The sequence below is a fragment of the Vigna unguiculata genome, chromosome 1 (genome assembly GCF_004118075.2).
Source record: "Vigna unguiculata cultivar IT97K-499-35 chromosome 1, ASM411807v1, whole genome shotgun sequence".
Taxonomy (NCBI): domain Eukaryota; kingdom Viridiplantae; phylum Streptophyta; class Magnoliopsida; order Fabales; family Fabaceae; genus Vigna; species Vigna unguiculata.
Genome location: NC_040279.1, coordinates 35,930,644 through 35,955,916, shown reverse-complemented (window position 1 = coordinate 35,955,916; position 25,273 = coordinate 35,930,644). Strand labels below are relative to the sequence as shown.

General features: G+C 31.6%; 5 protein-coding genes across 7 annotated transcripts; 1 reads left to right on the top strand and 4 right to left on the bottom strand.

Moving 5' to 3' along the window:
- Positions 1-4,635: 4,635 nt before the first annotated feature.
- On the bottom strand, positions 4,636-8,095 carry LOC114177504. Of its 3 annotated transcripts, XR_003603138.1 has the most exons (5): positions 7,625-8,083; positions 7,415-7,536; positions 7,238-7,301; positions 6,292-6,449; positions 4,636-5,430 (listed from the first exon to the last, which is right to left on the bottom strand). XR_003603138.1 is itself a non-coding variant. In XM_028062882.1 (4 exons), exons 1-3 carry the CDS (start codon positions 7,923-7,925, stop codon positions 7,239-7,241), a joined length of 486 nt encoding a protein of 161 aa, XP_027918683.1. In that variant the 5' UTR covers positions 7,926-8,083; the 3' UTR covers positions 6,187-6,449; position 7,238. The 3 variants fall into 3 exon arrangements, 2 of the variants coding, with proteins under 2 accessions (XP_027918683.1, XP_027918695.1); XM_028062882.1 differs by lacking the exon at positions 4,636-5,430 and having other exon boundaries at positions 6,187-6,449; XM_028062894.1 differs by lacking the exon at positions 4,636-5,430 and having other exon boundaries at positions 6,224-6,449; positions 7,415-7,490; positions 7,625-8,095.
- An 888-nt stretch (positions 8,096-8,983) lies between these two features.
- Positions 8,984-11,824, bottom strand: LOC114186091 (2-Cys peroxiredoxin BAS1, chloroplastic). The gene is made up of 7 exons (XM_028074112.1): positions 11,556-11,824; positions 10,868-10,942; positions 10,713-10,794; positions 10,550-10,629; positions 9,756-9,881; positions 9,419-9,532; positions 8,984-9,279 (listed from the first exon to the last, which is right to left on the bottom strand). Exons 1-7 carry the CDS (start codon positions 11,742-11,744, stop codon positions 9,163-9,165), a joined length of 783 nt encoding a protein of 260 aa, XP_027929913.1. The 5' UTR covers positions 11,745-11,824; the 3' UTR covers positions 8,984-9,162.
- A 1,088-nt stretch (positions 11,825-12,912) lies between these two features.
- Positions 12,913-15,860, bottom strand: LOC114186082 (2-Cys peroxiredoxin BAS1, chloroplastic-like). The gene is made up of 7 exons (XM_028074100.1): positions 15,564-15,860; positions 14,918-14,992; positions 14,738-14,819; positions 14,582-14,661; positions 13,757-13,882; positions 13,421-13,534; positions 12,913-13,281 (listed from the first exon to the last, which is right to left on the bottom strand). The coding sequence occupies exons 1-7, from the start codon at positions 15,753-15,755 to the stop codon at positions 13,165-13,167; spliced, it is 786 nt and encodes a 261-aa protein (XP_027929901.1). The 5' UTR covers positions 15,756-15,860; the 3' UTR covers positions 12,913-13,164.
- Positions 15,861-21,482: 5,622 nt separating this feature from the next.
- LOC114165322 lies at positions 21,483-22,461 on the top strand. Its single transcript, XM_028049972.1, has one exon. It carries the CDS (start codon positions 21,759-21,761, stop codon positions 22,239-22,241), a length of 483 nt encoding a protein of 160 aa, XP_027905773.1. The 5' UTR covers positions 21,483-21,758; the 3' UTR covers positions 22,242-22,461.
- Positions 22,433-25,014, bottom strand: LOC114165316 (HVA22-like protein i). The gene is made up of 7 exons (XM_028049967.1): positions 24,780-25,014; positions 24,565-24,628; positions 24,381-24,479; positions 23,794-23,850; positions 23,607-23,670; positions 23,041-23,256; positions 22,433-22,703 (listed from the first exon to the last, which is right to left on the bottom strand). Exons 2-7 carry the CDS (start codon positions 24,594-24,596, stop codon positions 22,587-22,589), a joined length of 585 nt encoding a protein of 194 aa, XP_027905768.1. The 5' UTR covers positions 24,597-24,628; positions 24,780-25,014; the 3' UTR covers positions 22,433-22,586.
- Between the last annotated feature and the right edge of the window lie 259 nt (positions 25,015-25,273).

Genomic DNA, 25,273 nt, shown 5'->3' with positions numbered 1-25,273 from the left:
CGTGGCTCCCCTACGTCACTATGATATTCTGCCATATTATATATATATATATATATATATATATATATATATATATATATATATATATATATATATATATATAAAAATTATTAAAACACTAGTCTTATCGAACTCTTATATTTAAACGAAAAATTATAAAATTATATTAAAAATGATGAAGAATATATAGTAAAATTCATATAATAAAGAAAATAAAATGTTATTATTATATGGTTGTTGCATTAGAAATATCCTAAAGAATAACGATGCCACAATAATACATCTTAACATTTTAGAAACATCTTATATTTATTACTTATATTTAAGGTGTCCATTGGAGATAACCCTTAGATGCAATTTTTCACAAAGAGAGGTTTAGTTATTATACTAAATACACAAGAAAGACCTATATCCAAGCAAAATATCCAAATTGTTTAGAAGATTCAATTGCATGTTAATTCTACTTTTCCTTCAAATAAATAATAATAATAATAATAATATATATTATTATTTATTATTATATCATATCATTATATAATATTATATTATTATATATACTTATATATTAAAAATCAAGATAATTGTTTTATTCTTTAAATTTAATATTTTTAAATTTGACTATTTTTTTCAATTTAATAATATTTTAATTATAAAAGTACCTACAAAATAAATAAAAACTATTTACAAAGTTATAAAAATTATTTTAATTTTATAAATAATATTAATAGTAATTTTATTATATTTTATTATCATAAAATAATATAATAAAGAAGATACATTTTCTATAACTTCTTTGTGTTATTTTTGAATTAGACTATTTATCCTATACACAAATAATTTCATCATTTATAAAAATACAGCACAATCTCTAAGTAACAGTTATAGTATAATCCTAACATATGCAAATGTTGAATAATTCAAAAAGGTGAATACTATTCTCTCACACTAATAAATATTTTATTTCTTAACATAATTTTTTCATGTCTTTAGGACATAATTCTTTTAGCCCTTTCTTACAATATTCTTTCATTTGAATATCCAATTCAAATTTTCAGTTTATGATTTGGTTAGTTAGGCTAAAAGTTGAGACCGATTAGTCCAAATTTAGTCGTATTTGAATGAGTTGGCGTGACTCTATACAAAATTTGGCCGAATTCTGTCAAGTCGGTCTCGATCGAAATTTGGCCCAGCTGATCCTGAACAAAATTTAGAAGTATTCGGTTGAGTTCACCCCGACCCAAATTTGACCGCATTGGCCTGAGTCGACCTAAACAAAATTTGACCGTATTCGGCCGAGACAATTGCAACCAAAATTTGGTTGTATTCAGCCTAGTTGGCTTCAGTCAAAATTTGGTCGAATTCAATCGAGTTGGCCCCGATTGAGATTTGGCCGAGTCGGCCCTGACCCAAATTTGGACGTATTTGGCTGAGACGGCCTAGGGTGAAATTTGGTCATATTTAAATGGGTCGGTCATGATCGAAATTTGGTTGTATTCAACTAAGTCGGCCACAACCGAAATTTGGTCGAATTCAATCAAGTATGCTCCGGTCAAAGTTCGATCGTGTTGGCCTCGACCAAAATTTGACCGAGCGAATTGGTCCTGGCTTGAATTTGGTCGTATTCGGCAGAGTCGACCGCAACCGAAATTTGGTCATATTTAGGCGAGTCGGTCATAACCTAAATTTGGTCAAATTCAATTGAGTTGGTCATGATCAAAATTTGGTTAAGTCGACACTTGCCCATATTTAGCTGTATTCGATCGACTAAGTCCCGAACGAAATTTGACTATATTCAACTTAGTCGGTTGTGATCGAAAATTGGCCATATATAGTCAAGTCGGTCTCGACCGACGAATTTAGTGGAGTCAACCCTGACCGAAATTTGACTGATCAGGACCTGACCCAAATGTGACCATATTTGGCCAAGTCGACTTTGGCCAAAATTTTGTCGAGTCGACCTTAGCCCAAATTTGGTCACGTCGTCCCGACCGAAATTCGTTCGAAAGTCATCCAAGTTCATCCCATGCTGAAATTTGGCCTCGTTGGCCTCGACAAAAAATCTGTCAAATTTTATGGTGTCAACCCTATCGAAAATCTAATCCACATCTATTTTGGATTCAAATAATGGATGTGGATCCAAATTTGTGTCCATAGGGCTGACACCAAATAATTTGACTGATTTGGTCGAATACTTCCAAATTTTGTCCAAAGACCAACTGGGTCAAATCTCGATCATGACCGACTTGACAAAATTTGGCCTAATTCAGTCAAATTTTGTACAGGGTCACGCCAACTCAATCAAATACGACTAAATTTGGGCTAGTCCGTCGCAACCTTTAGCCTAACCTAACAAAAAATATAAAGTGAAAATTTTGATTGGATATTTTGGATTATCCATTTTGAAAATCTAGATTTTGATAATGGATATCCAATCCATAAAATATATAAAATGTAGATTAGATTGATATCCAGATCCAATAAAATGGATTTTAAATGGATTGGATTTTTAATAGAATGGATATTAAATGGATTGGATCATAGAAAAAATGGATTGGATCATAAAAATTGAATTTTTTGCCACCCTTAATTTAATGAGTGAATTATTATCTAAATATTTAAATTAATTCTACTAATATTGAAAGAATATACTATTAATAAATATAATGAATCTAGGTAATAATAAAAAAATATTTATATGAAAATAATTCACATACATCAAGTTAAGTAAAAGAAATTAAGAAAAATGTTTTTCTACTTACTCTTACTTAAAATTTCCTAACTTAAAGTTTTCATTAGCGATTAGAATAAATAATTATTTTATTAAAGGTTTTTTTTTAAAAAAGAAAAAAGGAAAACTGCATCATTTTATTCTAGTAAAATGCAAACACACACTGGCAACAATAATAATGTGGTAAAATAAAATTGTTTCCTCTGGGTCACCTCCAATTATATTCAGCAAAATTCATTACAAAATGAAGAGGAAATGACCCAAAATATGTTGGGTGAGAAGGTTGGACTCTGTAAAATGTTTTGATAAAAAATTACACTACTTCTGTAAAAAAAATAAATAAATAAATACATAAAAACAAAAACTGAACATCCAAAACATAAAGTCGAAACAAATAAACAATCCACTAAAAGCATGTCGGGAGAAATAAAATAAGTTAAAACTAATTTATACACAGAGTAAATAAATTTTATTTTATATTAACTTTTCCAAAATTTATTTTTTAATTTATATACAAACTAATTTTAATTTAAGAAAAACCTTATTTTGTTTTATTCTTCTATTTTTCTTAGACAAAAAATCTATCAAACACACACTAAGTATAATCCAAAATTTTAAAAAGGCTACCGGTGACAAATAAATAAATAAATAATGAACGCACTGATATAATACAAATAACAACGGATACAATAATGTATAAGACACATCCATATATTTATTTTAAAAATAATAAATGTGATAATTATTTCAAAAACATGATAAATATACGATTAAATGTGATAATTATTTTAAAAATATATAAATATATGATTGTTATTATGTGAATCTAAAATAAAATCATATATATTAAAGTTGTAAACATAAAAAAACTATAAATTATTTTTATCATAAAAATAATATTTGTAGATTACATACTTCATTAATAAGTATCAATAAAATATCATAAATTATCGAACACGAATATTAATCCAAATTAAAGTATCGGTATAATGATTTAAAGTAACATATCTTCCAAATCACCTAACGAGACAAGCTAAGAGGGGAAATAAGTGGATGAAGAGGTATTCCTCAAAATTTTAAAGTGATGTAAATTCTAAACCATTCAGTGATGATGAAGTACCCCATAACATAAGGTTTGATAAAAGAGAAAAAAAAACTGTAAATAGTAATTCCTTAAACTTGTGGTTGGATAAACAATTTCACAATTTTTAAATATTAAAATATATTGAATTTGATTTAATTTAATAATTTTAAATTTTTATTCTTTTAAATACTTTATTTCGATAAAAACAATTCAAGTTTATTGAATTTATTTTTTTTATTTAGATGAAACAATTTAATTATTATTAAACTAAAAAAAAAATATTTAAACATGAAACAATTGTTAATAATTAAAAAAATATATTAACATTGATTATCTTTTTCAGTCAATATTCGTTGATATTAATTTTTCGATCAAAATTTGTTAATGTTTTTTTTAATTGATATTGACAGTTTTTCCTTTATGTTAACCACAATTATTTATAAGTTTATATTGATCTGGATTTATTTTACAACTTGATGTTGTAGTAGTTTATTTTGCTAACTTTCGAATCAATTTCGGTTGAAGAATTTCTTGATCCACATTACCAAGAAAACAAACTTGGTTAATATTGTCTGAAAATTTTCTTATGATAGTTAACATTTGAAAAATAATCATAACAAACTATTGACAAATAAAAAAAACATTTTTAATAATATATTATATAATATATAATATAATATAAATATTCTCATTATATAGGATTCGCTATGTATTATATAATTATAATATAAATTTACATGATAAATCTGAAGTTTTTAATTAAAAATAAAAAATAAAAATGATGCATCTGTCTTCAACGTTGTGTCAGAATGGTATTAAACATGTGTCAAATGCATCGAACATAGGAACGCGCCATAAAGAAGTGTGTCCGAGCTTCATCTCAACTACCTTGGTTGCTCCTACCTTCATTCAACCTAAGAATGACTACTCTTTATTCAACAAAAGGCTTGGCACTTCTCTTGTTATATCATGTTAGTTTAGTTTAGATGACATAATAGTACTTTAACCAAATCTCATAGTTGTATCTCAGATTCAAGAATATATACATAAATTGTTCAAACTCCAAGTCCTGGGTGCTCTCAAATATTTCTTGGCCTCAGAAATGACAAGATCCTCAAAAAGGAGTTACTACATCAAAGAAAGTATGTTTGGTCCTTATTGAAAGATGCTGGTTCCTTGGCCCAAAAACACCAACAACCTATGGATCTTCGTTTGAAGTTGTTAGCCATAAACGACAAGATATTGCATGAGTATTTTCTGCATAGAAGGCTAATTGCTCAAAGAGTGTACTTACTTCACTGTCTCTTGACCAGATATTCTTAAAACGTACACAAATTAAGCTAATACATTGCTTCACCTAGCAGGACTCGCCATATACAAGCAATAATGCATCATTTACTGTAATATATAAAGATAGCTCATGGCAAAGGCTTTAATGGTAGCTTTTAGGGTATATTCCAGCAGAGTTTTACTGACACTAGGCAATGTAGTACTAGTTTTTGTGTGATCTTCGGTGAAGCTCTACTGTTTCAAGATCATCAATAGACACCGAGTGTAAAGCATTTCCTTGTTGCTAGTGAAGTTGAGTGGCTCCAAGTCTCTCACTTTGAGATTTCATCTAACATTATTTAATATTACAACCAATCAACTACTCATTTGACTTCAAACACATCCACAATGACATTCACTTTATAAGAGAATTAGTCCAATCAGTTAATGGCAAATCTGCCCATCAGAATATTGATTTGTTATCTAAGTCATTAACCGTTTGTTGAAAGTTTCGTATTAATTAAAAATAAGACAATTTTATAGTATATAAATGGGATGTAAATCTTAGTTTACAAACCTGTTCTGTGGAATTGAATTAGATTTTAAACCCACTTCTAAGACTCTTCTTATTTTCAGACCTTACTTTTCAAACCATCCTTGGTCTTTATTTTCGACCTTGGGGGGTATTACAACTGATAGTACTAACAATTAGTTAGTTAGTTACTCAGCCACGTGTTAGGTAAAGAATGAAATTAGTTTAAGTTTAATCTACTAAACTTTTCACTGGATAACTGAGAAATTAATTCCCTTTTTCTCTAAACAATGTTTTCAAAGTTCAATAATCCATAAGATAAAATAGTTCGCAACAAAAAGTAACTCTAAGAACCTGGCTAAATGGATTCACAAGCTCCACTCAGACTACAACGAGAATTAAAACCAAAAAAAGAAAGTCATCATTCAACCAGAAACTAGAGTATTCATAACTGGTGGCAGGTCAAGACCTAGTTTAGCTGCTAGAGATCATTGTAGTTTTATTCGATTCTCAACTGCATAGCCCATCCGAAACATAGTAAAGTAGGTAAGTAAATAACATGACATGAGTTTCTGGAACGACTACTATGGATTCATATCATAAAAGGTCATAAGTAGAGAAAGAAACAAAAGAAATTTTACTTAGACCGTGCAAATTTGGACATAGTGAAGTTCTTACCATGTCTAATTTAGTCAAACATAGAGGGAAAGGCATTGGCATATCCCAAGAAACCAAAACTAAGTTAATCGAACAATTATAGGCCACCAAAACAAAAGCCTTGTAGTTCTGCGAACATAGTGACACCTAGAAGTACCTTAATCAGTCAATGAACGAGCCTGTGCAACATAGTACAGAAAATTTTAGCCACAGATGGTAATGACAGCTAAATGCAGTCGAAAACAATAAGATCAAACAAATCAATGGGCATTGCAGTTTTGTAAACCAACATTACAGTTCTACAAGTTACTGTTATTAAGCAAATAAAATCCAGAACTTCTACGCCCTTACCTCAATTTAGCCACCAACAACAAAAGCAATAATCTTGTCTATATAGATCAATAAATATCATGGCATCATTGAGTTTAGTCAGAAATCAAATTCTCTTTGATTCATCTACCACACCATCTTATTGTTCATAACTGATACCTCGATCGAAACAAAATGGAAATTTAGCCAATGATGAAGATATGGACAATTCTACTAAAATTTGCTCCAAATGTTTTATATTGATTGGTGACTACTGGCTCAATGATTTCAACATGATAAGAGATAATGTGGTCTGGTGAACCTGACCAATGACAACAACAAGGCAGATTCCCAAAACCAAATGTTGCTTGTATAATTTTGAGCACATAATCTGCCATACAGAATGTGCACCATTTGATTTTGAAACAAAAAGGAAAGGAGAGAAAGGGGATTACAATGAGGATTGTGCAGGAAGCTTTGATGTGCATGTAACAATAACATCTAACAAAGATAGCACAATTATACAGATATTCCCAGAGCAACATTTTCCCAATGGTTTCTCATTGGCACCAAACAAATTTTCTTTGTCGAGTGAAGAACAACTGAATCAAAAGAAAGAATAGAGCAAAATCTAAAGGGCGCGAACTGTGCACAGTACCTTAAAAATTCTCAGGACTATCATCCAATTGTTTCTCGTCTTCTATATCAACCTCCAAAATCTCCTGAAACCAATGCGTTAAAAGGGCACAAGTTATGTAACTATTTAGCTTTGCACTATAACAGTTTACTTGAGTAGTTATTTTGGCGTTTTAGAAAAGAAACATAAGAGACTCACAGGAATCCTCTGTTTGAGATAATTGGCGATTCTGGCAACGACCGTGGAACGCTTGTGCCAAAAGCGACCCCTAAGGCTAAGCTTCACAAAAGGTCCATCCAAGTCAGCTAGTTCAACCACTCCTAAAATTGGATTATGTTGTGTTGCTCCATTACAGTTATCATCACACCAGAAACTACCTAGTACCAATCAACATAACGCTTACCTTACCTGTCATACCAACAGAGGTGTCAAAGATTTGACCCAGCTCCTGTCGAGCGTCCTCCAAAGCCTGTCTCACGTTGTCTTCGGTGAGGTCAAGCGGCGGTGGAACGGGAAGAGCCGCCGGTAGAGGTTTCAAGATCCTCCTTGCTTTGCCACGTGTCATTGATTGAAGGTTTGTTTTGGATGGGGGATTTGGGGCATGGAAATTGGTGGCGGTGCATACCACCGCTGATGAGAGGTTGAGAGAACTTACATTGTGGTTACGGATGTGAAAGACACAACACAGGCCCTTCTGTAATAAGGACATACTCCTTTCTCTGGTTCTTCTTTTCCTGAATTTCTAACTCAAATTCAATTGCTAGAATTTCTAACTTCAGGATAATGCAACACAGTGAAGTGAGTGTATATCATCGGTTATGGATGGATAGAACTCAAAATATAAGTTTCTTGAAATAAAAATTATGGACAACTTAATCCAAACATGTTTTCTGTAAGGTAATATATTATATGCTTAAAATAAAGAGATCTTTTGACATGGCCTGGACCCTTTCTTTTCTTAAGAAAAAATATTCCTTAATTAAGAAATATATTTAAAGTTAATTTTATTTTTTCGAAATTACAAAAGTATTACTGTATTCTAAAAACACTTTTCATATTTTTTGACAGAAAAAAAACACACATTTGTTTCCTCAAAAGTTCTCACAAGTCCAACCAATGGGCCGAGTTTGTAATGGCCAATGGCAGTAATGATTTTGCCTTCACAACTGAAGCATGTACAGCAGTTTGAATAAACATTTGCTAACAGTATTGTTGATATCTAGCAGATAAAACGTCAATGAAAATGTGCATTATTTATTTATTAAATTGACGATGTAAAGTATTATTTACTTTCTCATCTGGAAATTAACTACGGCTTTAATACACTTATAATTCACTCCCTTGGCCTGTGTTTTTCTGGCCATTGCTAAATTTCATCCCTGCAGTCCGTACAACCGAATGTTAATTTCGAGTACTTTGGAAAGGAGCAAGTTGGCAAAGACATACAGACATTACATCCAAAGTTACCTACTAAAAGACTCATTTTATCTAAGACCAGTGTCATTACTCAAATAATTATAATCGTTTCGAATTGAATTATGGTTTTAGTAAAATTGATCACTGGTATTATAACCAAAAATCAACAACACGTAAGTGTTAAAAAGATCCGTAGTTTATTATAATTTTATTGGCGTTACAAGTGTTCATATAAATCCAGTTAATTATTACACATACCTCCTTACTTCACTACATAACCATAACCGTTCTCTCCATCATAAATAAAAGCGGTCTATATATAGATTGTAAATGCATCAAAAACCGCCGTAATGATAAAAACTGATACGTAATTTCTTAAAATCATTGAACAGCACGCACAATCATTTAGATAAGCATGAAGTAGATACTGTCAATCAAAACTTCATAAACTTGCGTTGCAAAACAAAAAATTCCTTTTACACCATTAATTGATACAGATGAGCAATTGCTACTGTTATCTATAATCCTCCCTAAATAGCAGAGAAGAACTCTTTGCTAAGTTTAGGGTCTGGTTTCATGGACTTCTCACCAGGCTTCCACCCAGCTGGGCAAACTTCATCCGGGTTTTCCTGCACATATTGCAAGGCCTGCAAGACCAATGCACATAATGGATGCAAATAATTTATTTCAATGACAAATAAGTGGAAGAAACAAACAAAAATTTTGGAGATATACTAAAAAATGGTCAATCCTGGTGTTGTCCTAATTTGTGGTATAATTAATTACCTGGAGTGTTCTCTTTGTCTCATCAACACTTCTACCGATGGCCAGGTTGTTAATGGTAGAATGCTGAATAACACCTTCCTTGTCAATAATGAACAATCCTCTCAATGCAATCCCCTGAATCATTGAAAACATTTAGAATTGTTCGGAAAAGTGCTAAAAAGGTTTAATGAAAAAAGCAATAGTTTCACAGCCAACATTTCAACACTTGACACAAAAAGCTAAAGGTAATGAGAACACCATTTCAACATACCTAGACAGCATCCTACAAATCTTTCCAGGGAAATTGAAATAAAGCACACACATTCGGGTAAGATGAATAGCCGTCATTTAAAAATACCTGATCGGGAATGAGAACACCAAAAGATTTCGAGATGGATTTGGTGATATCAGAAATCAAAGGATACTTCAAGTCGCCAAGACCACCCGACTTTCTATCAGTTTGAACCCATGCAAGGTGTGAAAACTACAATGATAACAACAGCACCACTAATCAAGAAGAAGCAAATTTAAGAAGTGCCTACAGATAAGGCTACAAAAAGATAACTGTGCTTTTAGAAAAAGGAATAGTAATAGATCACAACATATAAAGCTGTCTGGTTTTTTGGGCATGCCGCATGAACAAGTGGGAATATTGCGTCCCACTCCACTGTGTCACACATCATTCACAAATATTGAGAATAACAGTACATCTGTAGGTCAAGAGAAAGACATTCCAATTATCAGGATGAACTCGTTGTTCAATATTTTACATTCCAGTATTTATGAAGTAATTTCCTCTGACAATACTCTCCGTCCAAATTCACTGCATTATGTTTAAGAGAAAAAAAAATGCGGAAATCACATAGTTTTGCAGATTATGCTAAGAACTCCCAGTCATAGCTTCTTCCTGTCGGATATGGTAAGTGGGCCAAGTCATTGCACACCTTTCATTTTCTCAGTAGCTTGTACACATCCAGGAAGCATGTCATTTCAAGAATAGAGAAAAGTATAACGAACAAACAAAGCCTTTTTCCCCAACTTGTACCGTCACTTACATGGATCTTAAAATGCCATAGAAAAACGTACAGGGAAAATTTATACAAGAGCTAGAATCTGACGAAACAGTTAAAAATGGGATCAAAACAAACTCACCACACTGTCAACTGAAACACCCAAAATCTCTGTATTTAGTTCCTCAAACTCTGCATGCCGATCACTGAAAGCAGTGATTTCTGTACACAAGTAATATTACAGTTAAAATGGAGAAAACTCAGGACTCGGGACCCACAACAATCTCAATCGAAAGTCTACTAACCTGTCGGACAAACGAATGTGAAATCCAATGGGTAGAAAAAGAGGATAACATATTTTTTTCCAATATAATCAGATAGTTTGACCTGACAAGACAGTGTTTCATTCAACATAATTTGTAATCACAAAATTTACCAATCAGCATTGTATCATAAATACCTTGATGAACTCCTGATCAAAAACAGCCTCTGCTTCAAAGTCCGGAGCTATGTTCCCAACCAATGGAAGTTCACTCTTTCAAAATAAGCAAAAATAAATAAATAAATTGTTTCAGAGGTCCGGACAGAGAAATATTACACTAAAATATTGGAGTTTTCGGCTTGAAGGATAAAAAGAGAATAAATAAATTGTTTCAGAGGTTGCAGAAAAAGATTCTCCCAAAAACGAAAAGAAATTCCAATAAAAAAACTCACAACCTTGAAGGAGGAAGAGTCTAGAATTACCATATTATTTAAAACACTGTTCAAATAATTAGAAATTACAATGAATTTGTGCTACAATGGACAACATGTAACATATCTATGAACTAATATGCTCAGAAATGCAGCAAACAGAAACAGAAACAGAACCTTCACAATCACTGACGTAGTACGTGTGTCCACAGTTCAGTCACAAAGGTGTATAAAATTAGCAGGTGAGCCAAACTAGCGAGGACCTCAAACTAGAGAGTTGGACATGAAAACATACATTGACGGGAAGAGAGAAAAATGTACAAAGATAGAGGCCAACGGCCAAACAGGCAAACGAACAGGTAGCAGTAAAATCAACAGAAACATAACAAATGAACAAAGAGCAATGTAAAAGTTTTGAGGGGGGAGGAGAGTAAGAAGAAGGAGAAAAGAAGTACCGAAGCCCTGGCAACGAAGGTTTTGCGAGCGGGAGATGAAGGATTAAGAGAAGTGCGTAAAGGTTTGAAAAGTGAATGGGAGGAATTGGGGAAGGAGAGAGAGGAAAAGGAGGAAGAAGGGAATTTGGGAGAGAAGAGAATGTTAGGGTTGGAGGAGATGAGAGAAGCAGAGGGAGCCAAAGAAGCCATGGGAGAGTGAGTTGTGTGTGAGGCAGAGGAAGTAAGATAGAACAGAACGAACGACGGAGAAAGCAGTACCTATCCAATAACCTACTCTTATAAATAAGTTTTCTTATTTTTAGTGTCAAAAAACATCATCCTTTGAAATATATTTAAGTAAATTTATATTAAATTCAAATAAAAAATTTTATATCTTACAAATTTCAAATTTCACAAGTTATTAAAATTTGGTTTGTTCACGTATTTTCAATATAAAATAGTTAACATGTCATTAATTACTAAATAATAGTATTAAATATGTTGTTAGTTTCTATGATCAACCTTGTTTAAATTTTATTTTAATTTCTGTTTTGATCGAGTTTGATTTTATTTTTTTTTTTGCACGACACTATTCACATCACATTACGTATATTAATAATAATTATTTGCTTTTTATTTAAATAAATCTCTATTTCAAGTTTGCATAATTATTGTTTACACCATTTAATAAATTTTCTTCTCAATGTTAATAAAAATATACATTTAAAATATTAAATAAATTTTATAAAATTTGACTAAAATAATTAAATTTACACATTTTTAAATATAAAAAATTAAATTAATTCAATCTTTCAAAAAAACCTAATTCTAATTTCAATTTTTACAAGATTAAAAAATCATAAATATATTTAATCCATTTTTTCTTTTACAAAAGTAAATAGAAAGTTTAGACAAACGTCCAAGGACACAATTTCAAAAAAAAAAATTCCTTACCGATAAAAAATATATAAGTATTAAAATATAAGAAAAAAGTGTTAAAATTAATAGACCAGTAAAAAGTAACGAGATAACCAACTCAAAATTGGTAAATTTCAAAATAAAATTATTTTTAAAAGAAATATATCACACTGTTGAATAATTGAATTTCACTATGCTTTTATCTCCAACTATTCTTATTCTGAAATTATTAGAATAAGATAACATTTACTATAGAACATATGTGATTATAATGCGAAATATGATAACCAGCATTTTATTGCAATTTTATGAAATAGAAGTAAGACGTGTTCCACTTAAAAGAAAATTATGATATAGTCACCTTCAGAAAAATGAACAGATACGACTTCTGATTTCAAAACCATAATAAACTGAACCGTTCAAATGGAAGACTCATGCCAAATAAAGTCAACACTTCGAATGGAAGAATCATACTTTTGAATGGGGAAATGCTATAATAAAGACTACAAAACCATGATCATCTTTTGTTCCATACATCATAAACCGTAAAGGTAAAAATTGATACATTATTCATTCCAAAATCATTGCACAACAGTATGCATTTATATAATCATGAAACAGACATCAAAACTTTATAAACTTGCGTTGCATAATACAGATTACCATTGACTGATACAGATGAGCAATTGATACTCTTTAACTATTATCCTCCCTAAATAGCAGAGAAGTACTCTTTGCTAAGTTTAGGGTCTGGTTTCATGGACTTCTCACCAGGCTTCCACCCAGCTGGGCAAACTTCATCTGGGTTCTGCTGCACATACTGCAAGGCCTGCAAGACCAATGCACATAAATGGATGCAAAGAATTTATATAAATGATAGCTGTGTGGAAGAAACAGATAAAAAGTTGAAGATACACTAAAAAATTCTCAATCCTGGTCTTGTCCTGATTTGTCGTATAATTAATTACCTGGAGTGTTCTCTTTGTCTCATCAACACTTCTACCAATGGCCAGGTTGTTAATGGTAGAATGCTGAATAACCCCTTCCTTGTCAATAATGAACAATCCTCTCAATGCAATCCCCTAAATCATTGGAAACATTCAAAATTGTTCCGAAAAGTGCTAATAAATAAGGTTAAATGAAAAGCAATAGTTTCACAACTAACATTTCAACCCTTGGCACAAAAACGCCTAAAGGTATGTCACTAAATCCTACATTTCTTTCCAGAGAATTTGAAACTAAAGCACAAAATACATCGGGGTTGGTGAAAGCAGGGGATTATGAATAGCCATCATTTAAAATACCTGATCGGGAATGAGAACACCATAAGATTTTGAGATGGATTTGGTGACATCAGAAATCAAAGGATACTTCAAGTCGCCAAGACCACCCGACTTTCTATCAGTTTGAACCCATGCAAGGTGTGAAAACTACAATGATAACAAAAGCACCACTAATCAAGAAGAAGCAAACTTAAGAAGTGCATAAGGATAAGGCTACCAAAAGATGATTGTGCATTTAGAGAAGGAATAGTAATAGATCGCAACATATAAAGCTGTCTGTTTTCTTGGGCACGCCGCATGAACAAGTGGGAATATCGCGTCCCATTCCACAATGTCACACATCCTTCACAAATATTGAGAATAACATTACATCTGTAGGTCAAGAAAAAGACATTTTAATTATCAAGGTTCGAATGACTCATTGTCCAAGATTTGACTTTCCATTATTTATGAAGTAATTTCCTCTTACAGTTCTCTCATATACGTCCTAATTCTTTGCATCAAGTTTCGTAGAAAATAAAAATGCAGAATTCATACAGTTTTGCCAACTATGCTAAGAACTCTCCCGGTCATAGCTTTTTCCTGACAGATAAATCATTAAAACCTTAAACTATGTGGTAAGTGGGCCAAGTCATCGCACACGTTTTATTTCCTCAGCATCTTGTATACAGCCAAGAAGCAAGTCATTTCAAGAATCGAGAAAAGTATAACAAACAAAGTCTTTTTCCTCAATTGGTACCGTCAGTTACATGGATCAGACAATGCCTTGGAAAAAAGTACGGGAAAACAATTTACAAGAGCTACCATCTGACGAAATAGTTAAAAAAGGGGTCAAAACAAACTCACCACACTGTCAACTGAAACACCCAAAATCTCTGTATTTAGTTCCTCAAACTCTGCATGACGGTCACTGAAGGCGGTGATTTCTGTACACAAGTAATATTACAGTTAAAAAGGAGAAAACACAGGATCCACAACAATCTCAATCGGAAGTCTACTAACCTGTCGGACAAACGAATGTGAAGTCCAATGGGTAGAAAAAGAGGATAACATATTTTTTCCCAATATATTCAGATAGTTTGACCTGACAAGACAGCGTTTCATTCAACATAACTTGTAATCACAAAATGTACCAATCAGAATTGTATCACAAAATTTACCAATCAGAAATGTAACAAATACCTTGATGAACTCCTGATCAAAAACAGCCTCTGCTTCAAAATCCGGTGCTGTGTTCCCGACTAATGGAAGTTCACTCTTTCAAAATAAGCAAACAGAAAAGTATAAATAAATTGATCCAAAAGTCAGGCAAGAGAAATATTACACTCTAAAAAAATTATGAGTTTTCAGCTTCATCAAGCAAGTTACAGCTGTCAAGGATTGCAGAAAAAGATTCTCCAAATTCCAATACAAAACTCACAACCTTGAAGAGGAAGAGCGTATAATTACCATATTATTTTAAAACATTGTTCGACTAATTACAAGTTGCAATGAATTTGTGTACACAGGACAACATGTAACATCTATGAACTAATATGTTCAGAAATGCAGAAGCAGAAACAGAACCTTCACAATCACCAACTCCACAGTTCATTCACAAATGTGTATAAAAATCGCAGGTGATCGAAACTAGCTAGGACCCCAAACTAGAGAGTTGGACATGAAAACATACATTGACGGGAAGAGAGAAAAGTGCACAAAAATAAATGCCAACAAGAAAACAAACAGGTAACAGTAAAATCAATTGAAAGACAAAAAATGGACAAATTATTGCAGAGGAATGTAAGAATTTGTAAAAGGATAGTAAGTTGAAGGCGAAAAAAAGTACCGAAGCCTTGGCAACGAAGGGTTTGAGAGCGCGAGACGATGGATTAAGAGAAGTGCGTAAAGGTTTGAAAAGAGAATTGGAGGAATTGGGGAAGGAGATGGAAGAAAATGAAGAAGAAGAAGGGAATTTGGGAGAAAAGAGAATGTTAGGGTTTGATGAGATGAGAGAAGCAGAAGGAGCGGAGGAAGCCATGGGAGAGTGAGAGAGAGTGTGTGTGTGTGAGTGAGAGGCAGAGAAAGTAAGATAGAAAAGAATGGACGACGGAGAAAGCAGTATCTATCCAATAATGACCTACCAAATCAGATTCATTTTATATGCTACTCCCACCTACCTGATGCCCTTCATAATTTTTACTGCTATCTTTTTTCTTTCAATTTAATTAAAAAATGTTCGTTTCTCATTTCTGGGTTATATGTATATGGTATACTCTTACTCGGGCTTATATTTATTTAAATATTTTTTAAATAAATAAAGAAAATATGATGATATAAAAAGTTTAATATAAATGAATATATGTTTTTTTATCAAATATCAAATAATAATGAGATGTAATTATATGCTATATGAACAACTTAATTTATTTGAACATTATTTGCTTTATGAAGTATGTATGTCGATAAATTTGGGCCCACGACTTTTTGTGCATGAACCTCTGAACTAAAATTAAAACTAACAAAAATCAGGATTATGGGAAATTTTATCATTAGATAACTTACTAAGTTTTTTCCTCAATTATAGAAAACTTGATTTGTTCACAACTTTATTCTTCTTAGTAGTATTAATGACAACAAAATTTAATAATGTGTTTTTTATGCCTGTAATTGTTTTGCATAATTGTGTAATTGACGTGTCAAAACTTGAAAAAATAGTTTATAACAAAAATTTGTCACTTAAGTAACTTTATGTTTTTTTTTTAGAATTAAGAAAGATTTAGCTGATCAAATCTTAATTACCATATCACCATTTATAGAATTGGTGTCAATAAACATATTAAACCATTTTCAAAGTCTATAATGTCTTTTGCAAGGACAAGTGAAAAAAAAAATTAGTTTGCAAGAAAAAAGTGAATTTACTTTATTTTTTAAATAATACAAAATAATAAGTTTGACTCTTATATACTTAAGGGTAGGGATGGCAATTAGGGCCTCGTCCGCCGGTCCGGTCCGCAGACCCGTAGAAAAAACGCGAGGCAGGTCAGGATAGTGAGCCCGTGCGGGCTCGGCCCGCAGGCCCACGACCCACACAGGCTAGCCCGCGGCCTGCGCGGGCCGGCCCGCAAGCTCGCATAAAATTAAACAAAAAAAAAAACTTGCACCTGTGTATATTAATTACTTCTTTTATGGACTCTTGCATTAACATTTCAAATTATTGTATAACTGAAAAATACAAGTATTATGTAACTTTTAATGTGCTAAAATTTAAAGAATACATTGTGTATGTCATAGTATGAATATGATGAAAATGTTGAATTATCAATTTATCATCTAATTCCCCAAAGTCTTTACTTAATTTTGTGAACTTCTTAAAGTTTCCCAATTTTTAAACATTGAAAGTTTTGTCATAAAAAATAAATAAATAAATTAAAAAAAAAGCGAGCCAGCCCGCGGGCCAATGTATATGCGGGGCGGGCCAAAGTATGCGGCCCGCATAAAATGTGCGGGGCGGGGCGGGGCGGGGCGGGACGAGCCGGCCCGCATTGCCACCCCTACTTAAGGGTCTTGTGACGCTTGTATGGTGATTAAGTGTGTGATAATAGAAACAACACTTTAGATGTTTCTATTTTAAAAATGTTCATATGGATTCTAATTTCAATTAATTTAGGACAATCCTTGAGATATGTATAGGTCAATGATGCAAACAAGTTATCTGCAAAATTATAGGTCGATCTGATAGTGGATAGTAGGCCAACCGAGAGAAAGGTTGTGAGTTGATCCCAAACCTAGTTATAACCCTTATTCATAAGAGAAGGGGTTAACATTCATACAAATTGTTTTCTTATAACGTCTACTTTTTGTTAAATCATGAAGACATAAAATAACAATAAACCCTACAATGAATTAAGTTTGTTCCCAATACTTCAAGATAGAATTCGTCATTAGGTATCCACAAATAAAATTCACAGCAGATAATTAGTATTTGCGAGTAGCAATTATTTTTATATCATTTATAAATAGGTTGGTTACATGTATCATACTATTTGTATTCACGGGTATCCATTACTCACAAAAAAATAAAATAATTTTTTATTAAGTTAAATTTAATTAAAATTAAAATTAAATTTATATTTTATTAGATTAAATTTAATTAAAATAAAAAAGTAATTTATATTTTACTTCATTTTTTATTTTAACAATTTATAAAATATTTTGTTTATATATCTACGAGTATTCACGGATACCAAGTAATGGTGTGGATGGTGACTGAATTTTTTTATTGTTAGTCGGGTTGTGGATAAACATTATCCATGTCTGATCTATCAGTTATTGTTTCTAAAAGTCAATATTTCTAATTTGACCCCTTTAACATATTAAAATATTTCAGAAAATTACATAGTTAATATTTTCATGACATATTTAGATATTCTTATATATATATATATATATATATATATATATATATATATATATATATATATATATATATATATATATATATATATATATATATACTTTTGTTTTTTTAAGTGAGTTATTCACCAAATGCTTTTATAAAAGTCCTTTTTTTCCCTTAACTTCTCTTATTGTAATGCTGAATGTTGATTTTAATGGGTGACATAATAATGTAATTAATGCCTATATTTGATGTTATAAATAATGCATAAGATGTGCACTCAACACGAATATACAGGAATGAAGAATTTTAAGATAGATATTGGAATAATAAATATTATCTAAGTATTAACCCTTTATTATTTATTATTTATGAGAATAATTTATTTTATTTTTGTTTTATGCCATTATTTTCTAAAAGAGATCATCTATATTATATATAATATCTTACAACAACAATAAACTATTTCTTTTGTTTTTTTATACAATTTTGAATAATATTGATTATAATATTGAATCTCGAACTTTGATAATTAAAATTTTTATAATAATATTTAATGACTATTACGTTAAGTCTTAGATTAATTTGATAATTAACATTTTTATTTATTATTATGCTGACTTTCAAATTTATTTAATAATTATGATTTTTAAATATTATTTTTTTAAATAATTCAAATTTTACAACACCTCTAAAATTTTAAAAATAATAGTATAATATATTAACACATTTTTATAAATAAAATTTACGAGTGATTTGATTAATTTGATAAATTAAATATTAATTTTAATACAATTTTTTTTATCAAATTGTCTTCAATTTTAAAAGTAATGTAAAATTCTAATTAGATGAATTAAATTTATTTTAGAAAAGATATTGAAATAAATAAATTAAAATAATATATTTTAATAAAAAAATATTTATAAAAATATTATATTAAAAAAGTTAGAATTAATAATTACTTTTTCAATTTTATTTTTTTATAACAATAATCAATGTCAGACATCCTGTTGAGAAAGAATCTGTGTGTGACAGATTAGATGGCAACAACACAAAACATTAATGTAAATTAACTTCAATTAAAAAAATAAAAAGTTTTAGGAGATTATGTGATCAATATTACCTTTACTCGCAGAAAATAGAGATGAGAGAATATAAAATAATCCTCTTCTTAGTTTATTTTCTCTTCTCTCAATGAATTGAAGTGAATATTTGAATCATCTAAATCTTTAACTTATTTCACATTTTAAAAAAATAAACGTCAAATCTAACATTTAAAAAAAATCAAGTTAAATAATAAATTAAAGTAAAATAATTAAATAAACTAGGAATCGAAAATCACACACATAACATAGCCCCTGCCAAACAAACACGTTGAAAACCAGAATTGAATTGACTCATGATTTGTATTATATTATTTCCATGAGAAGTCACTGTTATGGAAATTGTGTGGCTTTGGCAAACACTGGACCACTTCATCTACCAACGTTCATAAATTTATGATCTAAATATGACGAAATTTTTTTACAACTTTTGTGAACAATAAAAAAGTACATATTTCATCATTAAAGTAAAATCGGTATTTTCCTAAAAATGGCTTTATATCACATGCTTGATATAGTTTTTAACAGCCTCTGTGATTTTTGCCAGTGCTAAATGCTATGTTATCTGGAGAAATTGTTTGTTTTTTTCTATATACTAATTTGCTGTGATTTATATACATCTCTCTCAAATCTGTGTTAAGAGAGAGAAAGATACCATATTACCTGAAGAAGTTTTTGTTTTGCATTCTTAATCGATATGTAGATGGTTTAACCTAACATTTAAACTCGTGGAAAACCTGAAATTCAGTTATCTTCTACTTATTTAAATAAGGTATAATTTTTTTTAAAATTTACCTTATGGTCTCACTCTTTCTTGCAATGCCAAAAACTATTAATATAAGGAAATTAAATTGTGCAGAATCGGAATAAATTGAACTTGTTAAAGGAACTTTAAACAATAAGTTATTATTTTGGTATTGTTTTTAATTAAAAATCAATACTATTTATATAAGAAATATTATGTGTCGTTCAAATTAATAATTTTGACAGTATTATAAATTAACGTATAATATCACTGTATTACACACAAAGAAACAAGATATATTAAACTTGTGCCTTTTTTTTTCTTATATAATCCATTTCTACCAAAAAATTATTATCAACGAAAAATAACCATTACATACATAATTATTATATACAATACTTTTTCTCACTTTTTAATGGAAATGTAAAATTTATTTATGAACAGAAAACCTAAAATATAATATAATTGGATAAATAACAATATCTGATACTTTCCAAAATAACATTTTTGTTAGAAAACTATGGATATGAAATTTCTTCATTATGATAAATATTAATTAAATAATGTTTTCAGAAAAACACAACAAATAAAATATGATATTATCAAGTATTAATATTAAAGAATGTTTATTTTATTTTCTCCAACATTAAATAAATTATATAAATATTAAATAAGAGTACCAGATAACAAATAAATAAGGGTTAAATAATTAAATAAAAATATGATCTTAAAAATAATATTAGATTTAACAATAATGAAACTAAATTGAATAAAAACTATATAAAAATTATTATTTTACCATTTTTTATTTTAAATAAAAAATATTAAACCTCTTAATCCATGTGTGATGATTTTACTTAATAAAATTCAATGATTTTTTTTTTACTTCAATGTGTATAATCTATTTGAATTCATAATTATAAAAATAACGCGTTTTTGCGTTTTTGTTTTCTTCATTTTAAGGCAAAGTAGTATATTACTACACAATACGTGCTCTTGTAAACTATAACAAGTTATTACTTTTGTTTCTTAATGTTGCTATAGGGAGAATATAGTATATGTCCCTTTGCCAATCTTGAAATGATAACAATAGTATATTAAATGTAACATAACTATGCGTTTATTAATTGGTACACTTTAAAGTTTTTATTTTGAAATGTACCATTTAAAGTCTGTTCATGGTTTATTTATTTATCCCATTTGGAAAGTTTGGTAGAATTCTTGTGCGTTTAATATGAAATTTATGACCTCAATTTAATTATTTCTTCCAGTAATTATGAATTCCCAATATCCTTTTTCTTGACCTCATCATTTTATTTTTAGCTCATACATTAATCTTAAAAGATGTTTACTATTTGCAAAAACCAGTTCTACTAAAAAAGCGCAATGAAGGGAAGTTGAGAAGAAATAATGACATGGAAAAAGATAACCGTGTGTTCTAGTATTAAAGTAAAACTAGTAAATTAGATTAAAAAGACAATGGATGAGTAAGATTCATAGACACTGAAGAGTGGATTGGTCCAAGTTGTTGAAGAAGAAAAGATGATCTGAATTAGGGAAAAGATAAAGACAAACCAAAAGAAAAACATAAGCAATCAATAATTGCAATATTGTTGGACCATTTCTAACTAATTTGTTTTATTTTAATAGTATTTTTTGGTGCACATTGAATCGCGTGTTGTTATTTTTCTCTCACTTTCTGTTTGGTCCTAGGCTCCCGGTTTTTCCACCGCGTGTTTCTCGCTACTAGTCCACCACAACTCAACACAATACAACACGCTCTGCTTTACTGCCACCATGCCAGACTCCACCACCGCCGTCACTACCATCCACCTTCCGACAGAGTCCTCAGCCCTCCGCCGCCACAACTCCATCGCCGCCGCATCACCGGTCACCAAACTCTCCCTCCCCGCCACTACGCCGCCGCAACGCACCACGAGCTTGGAACTTGTGTCCTTGAAATCCCCCTTCTCCGCCTCCTACACGTCCCTCCGAGACGTGCTCCCTTCCCCCAACTTCGCCGTGAACTCCCCCACCGCCTCCGCGTACTCCGGCCAAGAAATTTCCATCCGCAACCGCCTGGTAAAGCAGGCTGCTTGGGCCTACCTGCAGCCCATGTCCGCCTCCCCCGGCGGCGCTTCCACCCCCCACTTCCTCCGCCGCCTCTCCGCCGCCTCCCTCGACTTCATCTTCCACCACTTGGTCCCCGCCGTTTCCCGATTTTTCCGTGGAATGTTCCACGCTATCAGGGTCCACGTGTGCACACGATGCTACTCTTGACAACCGACAGAATCATATGAATGATTGGTATTTAGAATTTAGTGCAACTGCAAGTCCTTTGCTTTGTGTTTGATTCAAGAAATTCAAGAATAGGAGTCGTATTTTTTTATTTTAATTTTTTGAATTACTGTATAGGATTTCCATAGCTTTGAGTTTGCCTTCGATGGTTGTGACCTCAAACTTATATACGAATGAATGAAAGAATGAATCTTGAATTAAAGTGTTTTCAAAAGAGATGGGACAAAAGCAAAGCATTCTTTATGTTACAAGCAGAGTGAGAGTGGTTATGGGGTTGACGTAAGTATGTACAAAAAAATGTTACATAGTTCTGTAGAGAGCTTCGCTTTATTCCCCTTTCTTGTTCTTGCGGCCTGGGAAATTGCTATGATTGTTTTCAAAGAGAGAGTCTCGAATTGAAGACAGTGGTGGGGCACTCGGAGTTGGACCCATCTTGTCTTTTTTCTGCAATGTAACATTTATCTTCAGTAACCCAATCTATACGTAAAATTCACTTTAGTTTATTTCAAGTAAATATAGGAATAGATCACAAGTTCGTTCCTTCTCTGAAGATGACCGCAATCAATATCAATGCATCATTTTTTTCACCTACTATTATTTATTGCTGACATTCCAGGTTCTCTCCTCCATGCCACACATTATTTAGAACTCAAATAAATTATTTTTAGTTCACAGTAAAAGAATGGTTTCATTTATATTTTTCCTTTTTCTTTTCTAGATGCATGCAACTTGCATTTATATTTCTGAAGTTGAAATGTTACTATGAAAAAGGGAAATTTACCTTAGCGAAGGATTTGCTGGAAAACTTTTTAGATTGTCCAGCCAAGAAGTCTAGAATCTGGAAAGTTGTAGCTTGCCCCAACTCTGTGCAGTTTTGCCAGTAAAAAATGGCTAAATCCCAGGCTCTAGCTCGCCACTCTCGGAACTTTTTCTCAATGTCATTTTCATGGCTTGACACATAAGGACGCAAAATTGCATTATAAACATATCCGGTTCCCTGCATTAAGCAATATCATTACCAACCAATTAGAAATCGAAACATGTTTTTCCCTTCTGCTGCAGAAAAAGTTCCAAATTGGCTACTTATAAACAAACAAAATGAAATATAAGAACATCACTATTCCAAACTGTTCAAATATTCTTCTAATTCACTCTTCCACACTATTGAAGCAACACTCACAAATTCTAATAACCTTTCCACAAACTCTTAAAGCAAGACTTGCACGCAAATCCTAATAACCTTCTTTAGTAAACAACACAAATTAAAAGCAACAAACAAAATACAGTCTAAAGAAAAGCAAGCTAAAAAGAACCAAAGAGGCATCCTCCTCGCTTTTATATTCTTACCTTAGTTTTCGGATACCACAAGTAGATGAAGAGTGCAAGCTTCAACTCTCCGTATAAGGGAAACCTACAGAATTTTCAGCGTTAATTTTTTTTGCTTAAGTCTAATTCAGCCACACGTTTACAAACCAAAAATGTCCAAATCAAATTCAGCATTACACAAAAAATGGCTAAAATGTCAAACACTCACCATCCAACAACAACATCTGCAAAATTCTCCACTACTGTGAAAAGTGCTACAATGATCCTGCAGATATATGATGCACAAATAAATTATTCAGAGGAAATACCGTATAACCGGATATTGCAAGCTCTGCATAGCAATTTATTACCATTGCTAACTTTAATTTTTCTTCCTTTGAAATCCACTTTATGTGTAATAATTCTCAACTCCATTTGAAAGAAAAATGAGACCCATTAAACTTCTGGGGGGATGATTACACATACCCGACACCAGTATCCTATTCTTATCTATACAACTGCTTCTGTGCTTAAAATATTACTCACGTTCATAAAGGTGCACATGGTTCTCTGTTTACTCCACCCTTCAAGGTATTGACCTCCTTTGGATATTCCTAAAGAAGATCTCTTTCTTGACCAAAACTCAACCACTAAGATTTTAATTCTTAATCCTTAGTAAGATCTATGCTCATTCTTCCCCCACATTTCATATCTTGAATAATTAAAATTGTAATCATATGACTGAAACTATAGCACTCAAAAACCAAATAGGACATTTCAGAACCATATAGCCAAATGGAAGATGGATTTTCGTACCAGTATTGACACCAGAATCGAAGTTCATCGTTACCGGCCCTGCTGTTTTCCACAGTTTTGTAGCATTCAAATCCAGGGTACGCGTACCCAAGAAGCAATCTGAAATTTAAGATGGTATAAGAACATCGAACAGAATATTAATTAAACCTTCGAACATGAAAGAATCATAAAAGGCCACACTTACATAAGACATCGAGTGATGAAATCCCCCAACATTCCCGATCCTTACTCTACGACAATCACAAACTCTGAAACGAAACAAACAACCCATCAAAATTATGAGCCGTTAAAAAGCTTTGCTGGGGATTTGGCGCAGTTGCAGTTACAGTAGCGTGACACAATGTCTTTCTTTCCCCTTAAAAAAAAAACCAAAACAAGAAACCTTTGTCCAGCATTCACCTGTTTTTAGGAGAATCCAATAAACCTGCGCCTGGGTTGAGTCCCCGCGTTTGACAAGGTCAGAGACAACCAAAGTTCAAGCTTCAGACCGGTTGGGGTACCCTTAATCGCTAAGGAAAACGAACCAGTGCAGACTTGAGACTATACAAAATTTGGAAAACGTAAGGTTTAATCCTCTTGAACAAAGACCCTGTTTCTTTATGAAAAACTGAATTGGAGAACAAGCCTTCCGAAAAAAAGAATATATATAGGGATGATCGCAGTCATGAGAAGGAACAATCGCAGAAGTGGAAAAAAGAAATAAATTAAAATAATCATAGGAGAGAGAAATATTAAACGTGATTTCTTGTCACATACGCAAACTCACGAGGATTCTATCAAAAGTAAAACTGATTCACCGTTTGGCAGTTAAGGCACGCACCCATATAAGTCCTTTCACGTAATTTCGAATGCATTGTAAGATGAAATTAATTTTCATGCACAATTAGGCTATT